Raw genomic sequence first — 12,417 nt, forward strand, 5'->3', positions numbered from 1 at the left:
GCATCATCAGTTAAAGGATAGAAATAAAAGAACAAAATGAAGTGGATATAAGATTCAGATATTTGCCAATGGAAAATAAGAACAAGACCCAAAATACCCAACAAACAAAACTGAAAGTAAAGGAGAGGATAAAAAACAGCAGGAATACCCGATAGCCAAAAGTAGGACTAAGGAAAAAATTGGTACAAAATTGTGCATTATTTATGGATTGAGTGGCATTAGTAAAAGATTTTGAAAGTAACTTTTAAATGTAACCACGTGAACGTCTTATAAAATTGTATCATTTATTTTTTGGGGAGGGACGGGTCACAGAGGACAAAAGACAGTAAGGAAGGAAATCATGAAAATATCAGCAAAGGGAATTAAATAATGGTAAATCTGTGATAGAATAACAATAAAATGAATTCGAGCAAAGTCCTTCTTATGAAATAGAAAACACACACACACACACACACACACTCACACACACACACACACACACACACACACACACACACACAAACAAACAAACACATGCACACACAAGCACAAGCACAAGCACAACTCTCACACCCACGGCCACTATCTGTGGGTGCTGGGGCCAGACTGTAACTGACATGGGGATGCATGGGGTGTGGAGGGGGAGGAATAACAGGTTAGGGGTGGGGGGATAGGTGCTGTGTACAGGGAAGTGGTGAGGATAGGATAGGGCTTCTAGGTACAGTCCAGCAGGGTGTGTTTGGGAGAGGGGGGGGGGGGGGGTGTTAAAAGAGAAGTAGAGATGGGGAAAAGACTGGTAGGTGCACTGGTGGGATAGCAGACATGTGTAGTACTGGTGTGAGAGCAGAGAAGGGGATGATAAGTAGGTGGAAGATAGGGACTAGAGGAGGTTGAGGCCAGAGGGGTTACAGGAACAAAGGCTGTGTTGTAGGGAGAGTTTCCACCTGTGCAGTTCAGAAAAGCTGACGTTGGTGAGAAGAATCCAGATGATGCAGGCTGTGAACAGTCATTAAATTGAAGCATATAACTGAAGCATATTATGTTGGGCAGCATGTTCAGTGACAGCATGGTCTAGCTGTCTCTTGGCCACAGTTGGGCAGTGGCCATTCATGTAGACAGACAGCTTGTTAGATGCTACGTCCACATAGACAGTGGCTGTGGCATATTTTGTAAATCACATGGCTGCTTTCACAGACAGCCCTGCCTTTAATGGGGCTGGAGGTGCCTGTGACAGGAGTGGAATAGATGGTGATGGGAGAATTTATGGGACAGGTCTTGCATCTGTATCGATTGCAGAGATATGAGCCATGAGGCAAGGAGCTGGTAGGAGGGGTGGATTAGGGATGGACAAGGATATTGTTTGCATTTGATGTGTGGCGGAATACCACAGTGGGATGGGTGGGGAGGGTAGTGGGGAGAACATTCCTCATTTCAGAGCACAATGAGAGATAGTCGAAACCATGATAGAGAATGCAATTGCTCCAATCCTGAGGGTCGTACTGAGTGAAGAGAGGAGTGCTCCTCTGTGGCTAGACAATAAGTGAATGGAGTGACAAAGCACAGGAAATTTGTTTCTGTGCAAGGTCCAGGGAATTGTTGAAGAAGCATGTTGATACAGCAATTCTTTCACAGTAGCAGACAAAAAGAATGAAGATGTCAATGTTGTATTGGATGTCAGAAAATTGAATTAAATAGTAAAAAGTAAAAATGATAGACCGATTAGTATTGACGAGACATTGCAAAACATCCATGGATTTACGTGCTCTACATGTGACGTGGATAGAGGGACATAAAATAAGATCATAAATCAAGGCCATATACTGCACTGTTACATAAATTGTATGGTACCTTTTTGGCTTAATCTATCAGTCTACATGACAAAGGAGCAGAAGCAGAACTCGGGAAGCCAGAAAAAAAATTGAGTTTAGATAACATGAATAGGGCTGTTGTATGTTGTGGTACCGGTAGTAGTATTAAAAAGAAATTGAATCTGAAGAAATGATATGAAACCAGAAATCAGACCATTCTCATAAAATAAATGTACTACACTGGAACAAATTTGTGGACAGATCCTCTTTCAAAGGCAAGGCTGGTCTGAGATGGTGCAGTATTCCAGTAAAAGTCTGAAGTGTACCGAGGGATTAAATGAAATTAATTGATAATATAAAAGAACTTATTTGCAAAGGATAGTGCATTGATAGTGTATCTTTGCTGTATGTGCTTTGTTCCCTTTTCTCTTATATCCTACTGTAAATAAACTGGTTCATGAAGCTGGAGTATGAAAATCAATTTTGTCATTGGTGTGTGTGGGAGGCACTGCAAAAAATTGTATATGTTTTAAAAATTGGTGGGTAGAGTTGTGACATTAGCCTCTTTCTTTCTTTCTTCAGTGATTGTCCTTGGTGTTGACGTACTGTGTTGTGATACTGGCTGAATAATGGAGAGTGGAAGTTTAATACTGACTACTTTAAATGATGTAACTGACAGGTGCACATTCATGTTTTAAGTTATTTACTTTCACTGTTCACAACCCCCCAATACTACACAGTTGTATGGCCAGTGCACTATTGTTTAACATTCAACAAGTCTCCTTAATAGGTTGCAAGCAAACATCAACATACTGCTACAGTAGTTTAGTGTTGAACATCTACGAGCAGTAAAAACCTAACCACACAGTTCTTGCCGCATAATGCGGTAGGTATTGAACAGACGCTGTCAGTTATAGCACACGGCCTATTACACTTGTTTCACAGTTAAGTGGATGCATTGTTGTTGATCTAACCAATACTGGTTCCTAGTCTGAATCTTGGCCATGGACTGACGTTCTTGGGACCAAAAATTGGGCCCTTATAAATCACAATAATAGGCACAGAAACTACACATTGTTCAATGTTTAATTTACAGTAATTACAATTAAAGCACATCTCATTCAACTAACTGAAAACATGCAAAAATCTTTGTTTTTAACAGTTTCTTCTACTGCAAACCGAATTGTTAGTTTAAATGATGAAATTAACGTATGTAGTTATACAAACAATACTTTTGACAGAACTGGTAATTAATTTAGAATTAATTAACTGCTGGCTTTGCTAACATGTTTTCGAATATAGCCAAATAAATAAGAACACCAGTGTTTCATCTTCCAAATATTTATAAATAGTGCAGAATTTATGTTTGTTTATAAGTCAACAATAGAATTTGAGTTACAAAACAATTACTAATTTCACCCTATAACAAAAGATACTAACTAGGAATAGTAAAAATAAATTAATCAATTACATACATAAAACTAAGCACAACATTAGATCTGGTTTTATATTCTTTAAAACTGAGGGCCAACCATTCTCTTTTATGGAAGTTCAAATTATGCTCATGTATGTTAATGATAATTAGTCAAAAATGAAAAAATGAATTTATGGAGGCACATTGCGAAATAAGAGAGGAAGTAAAAACTATCTCAGCTTGCTTCGTCACAGAGTCTTGTTATTCTGATTCTGTCTCGTGTTCAAAGAAAAAGAATCTGTAGATGCATTTTAGTCTAAAAGGTGTCTATATTCTGTGCATTGTAGCATATTACATTTGATCAGTTAGCATTAGTGAGGTATAGCGTACCATCATGCTTGTCTTCATTAAGATGTTTGTTTTCCTTATTTAGCCAGATGAACCCCACAGAGACTGGAAGACCTATTTTGACACCATAGTGGTAGATGCCCGAAAACCTTTATTTTTTGGAGAAGGCACAATTCTTCGACAGGTGGACACTGTCACTGGAGCCCTGAAGATAGGCTCCCATGTGGGGCCTCTGCAGCAGGGACAAGTTTATTCTGGAGGTATAGTATCACTACCACATAAAAATACTTTCAGTAAATACTTTTTGGGTATTCTACTTTTTTTCCCCAGGACATTCTTATGTAGGTAGCCGTTTTACCGGTGGATTTAAAATATATGCAGAATAAATAAAATGTATGATGTGTCACTCCTAGTCTAGTGCTTAAGGAAATCATTTTGAATTTTGATTTATTTAAGATGCATTGAATATCCACAACTAGGTAGTCATGGATCCTTGAACATGACGTCATATTTAAAAACAGAATCTTTTCTTTATTTTTGTGATTGAGTATGACAGTTCTTTACATATCCCGCTTTTTGAAAAAAATAAAATAAAAATCCTCTAGAAAGGCATCGATGTTGGTAGTATGTGTAATCTAGAGCACAAGGCTCTTGACAATATTGGATAACAATGCTGGTTTTGTTTACGCCACAGAAGTGGATTGTTTGGCCTTGTGAAGATAGTCTTTCTCCAAATAAGATTCATTTCTACAAAGGTGGCAGACATTTTTATCACTGAAATGTATTACCAAAACACTTCATAATAAAACTAAAATATTGATGGTGGTATGCAAAGACTTTACAGATTTGTTTACTGCATTCTGAGAATGCAGTTATACTAGTAAAGTTAGCTAAGTAATGCTATTAAAGTATTTTTAAATTTATTTAAGTAATGTAACAAAAATGAAATGTAATTATTGTATTGTGTTGTATTTTATTGATCCAGGCAATCATAGTATTGTACAGTTGTACATATGATATTGGACGGGTCAAGAGAGCATATTTAGAAGTAATTTTTACAAATTGATTTTTACATTATTTTTTAGTGAAGAAATTATCTATCTTAAACAAAACAGACATTACAAATCATAGAATTGTACGCTTGTACATATGAAATTGGACAGGTCAAGAGAACATATTTGCAAGTAATTTTTAATAAATTGATTTTACATTATTTTGTTATGAGGAAGTTATCTATCTTTAACAAAACAGTAAATACAAATGTTATATAGTAAAATACAAACAGCCAATACAAATGTAATAGTAAAATAACCCAGTATATTTCATAGACATACACAGTATATAACAATCCAGTATATTTCATAGACATGCACAGTATATAATTTTCAGACCTAATTGAACATTTATCATAAAATTGTTTAGAATTTTAACCCCTTTCGAAAAAATGATTGACTGCATAAAAGCATTGGTCCAAGAGCTATTTTTTTAACTTATGTGTGAAGGCTCTTGGGTTCTTTGTTGTTATGATTCCATTTGGTAAATTATTATACATTTGTATCCCAACATTTAAAACACTTTTTTGGTAGCGGGTAGTTCTGGACTGAATCATATGTAGGTCAGATTGCTGCCTTGTTGCATAGTTATGGATATCTCCATGAATTTTAATGTGCAGTCATTGTTTAACCGGTATGACTTGACAAATGAGATGATCTTATAAATGTAAGCAGAGGGCAGTGTCATAATGCCGTTTGTTTTGAAATGTTGTCTGCATGATTTGTTATGTCTTAGGTTACATATTATGCGTATTGCCCTTTTTTTCATTCTGAAAATATATCTATCCCCAGGTGGGTTCCCCCAAAATATGATTCCATACTGTAATGTTGAGTGGAAGTAAGCATAATATACATGTTTAAGAACAGATTTTGTGACTGATTTTTTGAGTATCCTTAAAATGTAAAACACAGTTGATAGCTTTTTTGAGATATAATTTGTGTGAGTCTCCCACTTAAGGTTTTCTTCAAGCCATACGCCAAGAAACTTGACAGAGTCCACACACATAAGCTCTTGATTATTTAGAATCATATTGGGCATTTCTTGTTTTTGGGACGAGAGTCTGAAGTTGATGTATATTTATAATCAGTTTGTTCTCTTTGAACCATTTGCTGAATGATGACATAAGCGGTTTAATTTTTTGTTTGTGGTCTTCTGTATCAGTTTCTGTTATTAGTATACTCATGTCATTGGCAAATAGTGTGGTATGTCCTGTAGCAAGCTTCGTGCTTATGTCATCAATGTATAGCAGAAACAGTGTGGGTCCCAGGATTGAGCCTTGTGGCACACCACATCTAATAGGCATTGTGTCGGAGGAGTGGACAGTACATTGATGAGTGGTTGTATTCTTTTTTTCAAAATTAATTTCAACTTTTTGTGATCTGTTTGACAGGTAAGATTCTAACCATTTGTTTGCAATTCCTCTTATACCTTTATTAGCTAGCTTCTTAAGGTGTATGGTATGGTCAATTACATCAAAGGCTTTGGATGAATCTAAAAAGATACCAGTAGAGATTTGCTTATTATCCAGTGCTTTTAAGGTTTTGTTGAGATACTCATAAATAGCAGTGGTAGTCGTCTTTTGTTTTCTAAAACCATGCTGGTGTTTTGTTAATAAGGATAGTTTATTAGTAAAGTCTTCCAATCTGGTGTAAAATAAGTTTTCAAATATTTTTGAGAATGAGCTGAGTTGTGGTATGGGCCTGTAATTGGCTACATCATTTGTAAGGCCCTTTTTGTGACGGGGGGTAATTTTAGAAGTCTTTAGTAGGTCAGGGAAAGCTCCATTTGTAAAGGATGTATTTATTATGTGGGTTAGGGGCTCTACAATGGATTCTCCATATTTCTTTACAATTAAATCAGGAGTGTTGTCACTGCCACTGGAGTACTTATTCTTTAGTCCTTTTGTAGCTGTAAGTACTTCAGTATTGGAGACTTTGTGAAGAAACATTGATGCCTGTACTGGTATGGTTTCCATTAGTGTCTGGTGTTGAGTATTTGGTCTGTGGCAGTTTTTCTTTATCAGGTTTTCTGCTATTTTGCTAAAATAGTCATTAAAACCATTTACTGTTTTGTCAGGGTCTGATGTGACTTCATCATTTAGGTTTAGTTTTAATGTTTTGTTTATAACATGCTGCTTACTGTTTGTTTCATTTTTTACAACTGTCCACAAACCTTTCATTTTATTGTTAGATTCCTTTATAAATTTATCATTGTATAATTTTTTTGCTTGTTGTATTACTTTTCTGTAGATTTCTAAATATGTCTTACGATATGACCTAAACTGATCATCGACTTCATCGTGTTTCATGTGATTTTTTAAGTCACGTTTTTTTTGGCTGGAGATCTTTATCCCATTTGTTATTCATGAGTTTGTGTATTTGTTTCCTATTTTCCTGGATTTCAGTGGAAATGCAGTATTGAAGTGGTGGAGAAATGTTTCATGGAAGGAATTAAATATGTAGTTTACATCATTTTCTTTATAGACCTCTGCCCAGTTTTCAGCCCTTAACAGATAGTTAAAAAGCCTTATATTATCATCATTAAATTGCCTTTGCATTTTAGTTTTTGTGGGATATTGTCTTATGTAATTTAAATTCATCGTTAGTATTTGGGCCTCATGGTCACTGTAACCTATGCTGATGACTTCGATTGAGTGGTGTAGTTTGTCTGCGTTTATGAAAATCTGATCTAGAGCTGTTTTTCAATTTTTTGTGATCCTGGTTGGTGTGTTTACAGTTGGGGATAGGTTGAATGAGTTCGTAATATTCAACAATTCATCTTTGTTTTTTCCAGATGTGAGGAAGTCAATATTAAAATCTCCACTTATTAATAGATTTTTGTTTAGTGAGTGAATTTTTGTCAGTAGTGCTTCAAGGGAGTGATTGAAGGTTTGGATGTTCCCATCAGGGGCTCTGTATACATTCAGTATCAATAGGTTGTAGTCTGTTAAGGTAATTAAGGAGAATTCAAAGTTTGTTTCTATTTGCATATTATCGTACTTTGTGAGGCTTTTGTAGCTTAAATTTTTTTTGACATAGATTGCTGTACGACCTCCCTTACTTTTGTTCTGACAAGAATAACCAGCTAGAGTAAATTCGCCAAGTGGCGTTTTTTTTTTAAATTTTGTCTTCTGTTAACCAGTGTTCAGTAATACAGAGAACATCTAAGTGTGACTTTGTTTTTTGGAAGAGCTCTATTTCTAGTAACTTATTAAACATTGACTGCACATTATGGTGTAATATTTTAAAGGATAATAGTGACTGTTTTCCAATCGAATGATTTTTGACACCACTCACCGGGTTTTCTTGTAGTTTTGGTTTTGCATCTGTTTTCCTTTGGTGTGCTGCTAGCAGGCAGCTACTGGTGTTCTTGCGCATAAAAAATCCTGGCTGTAGGCTGGAGGTCTGCATTTTCGTGTTGAAGATCTTGTCACAGTTTCCAGTGGTACTGATTTGGATTGTGGCTGCACATTTTTTGCTGTTTCCGCTTGGATGTCGTGGGCTGACTGATTTGTGGCACTTGACGAGATTTTTGCACAGGATGTTGGTGGTGACTTGGTTCTGTTAAGTTTATACTTGAGTAAGTGAAAGACTCAGAAAGGGGTGACATAGGCAGTTCACTATTACCCATGTGCTCAACATGACCATGATACCAACTGTCGAATCCAGTACTGAACATCTCAGTACATTTTTTGCTAACTTAAGGTACTGAGTTTGCCTTGCTGGGTCATGATAGTCTTATCACTTTTCCTATCAGCTGCATACATTCTGTTGCACATTATTAAAAAAAAATTAGCATGAAGAACCAAAGTACATGTCTAAGGCGAGTCACAACATGTTTGTTAATGGCCCCAGTTGTTGTCCACGGAGTATTAGCCATTTGTAAATAAAACAGAAGGTGCGACTGAGTTTTTTCTCCTGTTGGTGGTTGTTATGGTAGCCCTTTTGTAAACTACTAATTGTAAATCACTTTCTTATTCTGATCCAGGTATTCTGGCTCCACACTTTTAACATTAATTCCTGCAATGGGGTTTGATTGAATGGACAGCAGTGTCAACACTAAATACCAGTAACTTAAACCTGAAGTCCAACAACTGGACACTACAACTGTTCGTTATATAAGTGTCTTTCATTCATGTAATCAGTTATTTGTGTAGCAGACTGACCACATTCTACATCACCTGAGATAAATTTTAATTTATAATTTCTTGCAAACGTATATGAGACCATAAGTGAGAACCATAATATGACTATCTGTCACATACTGTTCACCACCTTGACAGTTAATCCTTAACATGGTTTCAACACTTCACTTACTTCTTTGTGTGGTTTAGACTACTACTCTGATACAACTGGAAAGTCTTTGCATTTCAGTGCTATAGTTGTTTTTGCAGCATCCCCCAGTTACTTGAAACATTGATGAATATAGTTAGTGGAGTTCCATCTCGTTGCAACCTGCAAGGAAGAGAAAAAATAAACTTAACCCCTTTAATTTATTGGCAACAATTAAAATTGGAATTTTGATGAGCATTGTGCCCACAGATTTAATATAATTACTCAATGAAGTCATTCTCCAAATGGCTGTCAAGAATATTGATTACAATTGCAGTGTCAACAAGTAATCATTGTCGAGCATTGAGAAATGTTATATCCCAGTCTACAACATTAAGGTGTGACATGCTTGGAACTTAGTTCCAAGCAGTCTGAATTCAAACATGTATGGTCATATTAGTAAACACACTCTTCCACACAACATGTTAGCAGCACATGCCATGTGGCAAGCACAATAACAGCAGTCTGCTTGCTTAAAAAGCTACATCCACAATGTACACTAAAATGACTTGTTTGTTTATTCGAGGTAGTGGTTGGATTAAAATAGTTATTGCCCAAAAGCTTAGCAATAATTTCAGTCTTGTTTTTGTGCCTTTTATTTCACTCAGGACTTTCTAGATTCTATTGAAAATTGGAGAATATAATAAATATTGAAGACCCAAAAATGGTTTCATTTTGTGTTTTATCATTAACTTTTTACAAGGGTTGTCCACAAAGCAAGTTCTGTTACTATTTCTATCCACGGCAGTGCTACCATTGCAGTTCTGAGCATGCGCAGCAGTTACTTTGACTCAAGGAGAAGAGATGTACGCCATTTTCAGATTGCTGTTGCTGACATGTGCTTTGTAGTGCTTCTTCATAATGCCAGCTGTAATTGAAAATGCCACTGCATGTGAAATCAGATCTGTGATGCGTTTTCTAAATGCCAAGAAAGTTAAACCAAAGGAAATGCATCGGTAAATCTGCTAGGTTTAAGAACAAAATGCTGAGTGACTCGGTGATTAGAAGATGGGTCAGACTGTTCAATGCAGGACATGATCAAATGCACAATGAAGAACGAAGTGGATGCCTGTATGTGGTTACTGATGAACTGGTTCACACAATTGAAGAGAAGATTAAGCACAACCGTAAGTTTACGCTTAGTGCTCTTACTACAGAAGTTCCGCAAATGTCATGATCACTAATTCATATCAAAAGGTGTTGTTTATTTTTTCACGATAAAGCCCGACCTTACAGGGCAAATGTGACCAAACACCTCTTATGGGAATTTCACTGGGTCGCATTTGGTCATCCTCCATACAGCCCGGACCTCGCACCTAGCAACTTTCTTCTCTTCTTACACCTAAAATCTGGCCTTGATGGTCAATACTCCAACAATGATGATGATGAGCTGAATGAACATGTTACCACCTGGTTGAATACATAGGCGGCAACCTTCTATGAAGAAGGCATACAAAATCTCTTGCCACGCTATGACAAGTGCCTACAAAATTTTGGAAGCTATGTAGAAAAGTAGTTTAACAGTTGTAGATTTTTGTACAATAAATATTTTTTCTGTATCTGTACACGTTTGTTTTATATAACCGATCAGAACTTACTTTCAGGACATACCTCGTATATGCCGTTTTTTGACCAAGGACTTATATATTTCTGTGAAAGTTTCAATTTAGTGTTATGGGTCAGTGTACATAAATATTTCTTATGTTTCAGGCTGTACATAAATATTTCTTATGTTTCAGGCAACTGTGATGTGTTTACAGAACTTCTTGGCGCAAAAGGCAAAGATGTGCTATACATAGGAGATCACATATTTGGTGATATTCTGAAGTCAAAAAAGATTCGCGGGTGGCGAACATTTCTTATTGTTCCAGAATTAGTCCAGGAACTCCATGTATGGACGGACAAATGTCAGCTTTTTGCTGAACTGCAGGCACTAGATGTTATGCTAGGAGAAATGTACAAGTAGGTGTGATTGATTGTTAGGTTTTGCAGAACAAAGTAGTAGATACTACTGTTGTACAGAATAGTGTTTCATGTTTCTAAAATATGGATGAATGTTGTTTAGGAATCTAGACAGCAGTACAAAAGAGAAACCAGATATATCAAAAATACGGCTTGCTATTCGAGATGTAACGCATAAGATGGACCTGGCTTATGGAATGATGGGCAGCGTTTTTCGCAGTGGGTCAAGACAGACTTTTTTCTCTTCTCAAGTTGTGCGATATGCTGATTTGTATGCAGCTACTTTCCTCAACCTTATCTACTACCCTTTCAGTTACATGTTCCGAGCACCAGCAATGTTGGTATGTACACACACTTTATTTTCTGATCATAACACATAATTTTATAGGCTGAGCAATGTCAACAGTGTATAATTAAATCATCATTTGTGCATGCAGGGAAGCCTTTTTACACTGTTGTGTAATTATTTAGTTCATATACTAAGATAATAAGTCATCAAAACTGGACTTATTTGTTGCACGGAGGTACCCCAATTCTTATTTGAAGAAGATAGACTTTATTGCTGTCTGTCAATGACTGTTTTTAATATTTCAAACTGATAGGATTTGGGCAGTGTCACTCATGTTCAGATCTGATAAACAATATAAAAATAAATAATAGATTGGCTCAAGTCATTTTCTTACAATATTGCAGGGCTAAAAAATCTCTCTCTGATTACAGTACAAATGTTGTGAAACATACTATTTCTTGTAAGTACAGAATAACCAGTCTTAATGGAATTATCAGTTTGTAATGCCCTCTTCTCCTTCCAGATATGTAGACAGATAGTGCTACAACAAGATAATTTGTGGCATCTGTCACTTGAATTTTGAGGTCTCATCAGTTGATTAAAATAGAAGTGCTGCAATACAACTACATTTTTTTATTGTTATTAATACTTTCTTATAACACAATTCCATACCATGTGCCATTACACAGCTGCTTCACTTTTCTACAATTATTTACAAGGAGTATATTACAGAGGGTAACTCTAACATTAAATCAAGAGTGTGCCAGGCGAAGACAATAGTCGGTGAAAATTCACGAGAGAGCTCGAATAGAAATAACGCTGGCACACAGTACTAACTGCCACCCCTACACTACTGCATTGTTGTTACAGCAAATTACTTCCTACGTTGTAGATACAAATGTATATGCTCTCATGTGCCATAAAATTATTATAGAGGTCAACCCTTTCCAATACAATTTTTCTACTCACTGCATTCTCCCCAACTCTAAAGCACTATACAGTAAATGCGTCGGACATCGTCTGACATCGGAGTCGTAGCAGAAAATCGTAATGTCGGATGTACTCTGACAGTGAATCCAAAGGGTTAAATTCCATGTTTCATCATCATATACTTAAGCAAATTGAGTATGTTGTCACTCTATATTAAAATTTTGAAAGAAACCTGATTGATGTAAAAAGGCTATACTGTTAATGAATGCCCTGTACATGTACTAATGGATTCAAAAATACCCT

The 12,417-nt window shown here is 36.2% G+C and overlaps 1 protein-coding gene across 3 annotated transcripts in view; it reads left to right on the forward strand.

Moving 5' to 3' along the window:
• LOC126088610 (cytosolic purine 5'-nucleotidase) overlaps positions 1–12,417 on the forward strand; it is a 486,141-nt gene that overhangs the window by 424,496 nt on the left and 49,228 nt on the right. For all 3 annotated transcript variants that reach the window (XM_049906843.1, XM_049906834.1, XM_049906850.1), the window contains exons 8-10: positions 3,635–3,809; positions 10,673–10,895; positions 10,999–11,236. In XM_049906843.1, the coding sequence (XP_049762800.1) occupies positions 3,635–3,809; positions 10,673–10,895; positions 10,999–11,236 (636 nt within the window). The remainder of the gene's footprint in view (positions 1–3,634; positions 3,810–10,672; positions 10,896–10,998; positions 11,237–12,417) is intronic.

This window comes from Schistocerca cancellata, chromosome 1 (assembly GCF_023864275.1).
Source record: "Schistocerca cancellata isolate TAMUIC-IGC-003103 chromosome 1, iqSchCanc2.1, whole genome shotgun sequence".
Lineage (NCBI taxonomy): Eukaryota > Metazoa > Arthropoda > Insecta > Orthoptera > Acrididae > Schistocerca > Schistocerca cancellata.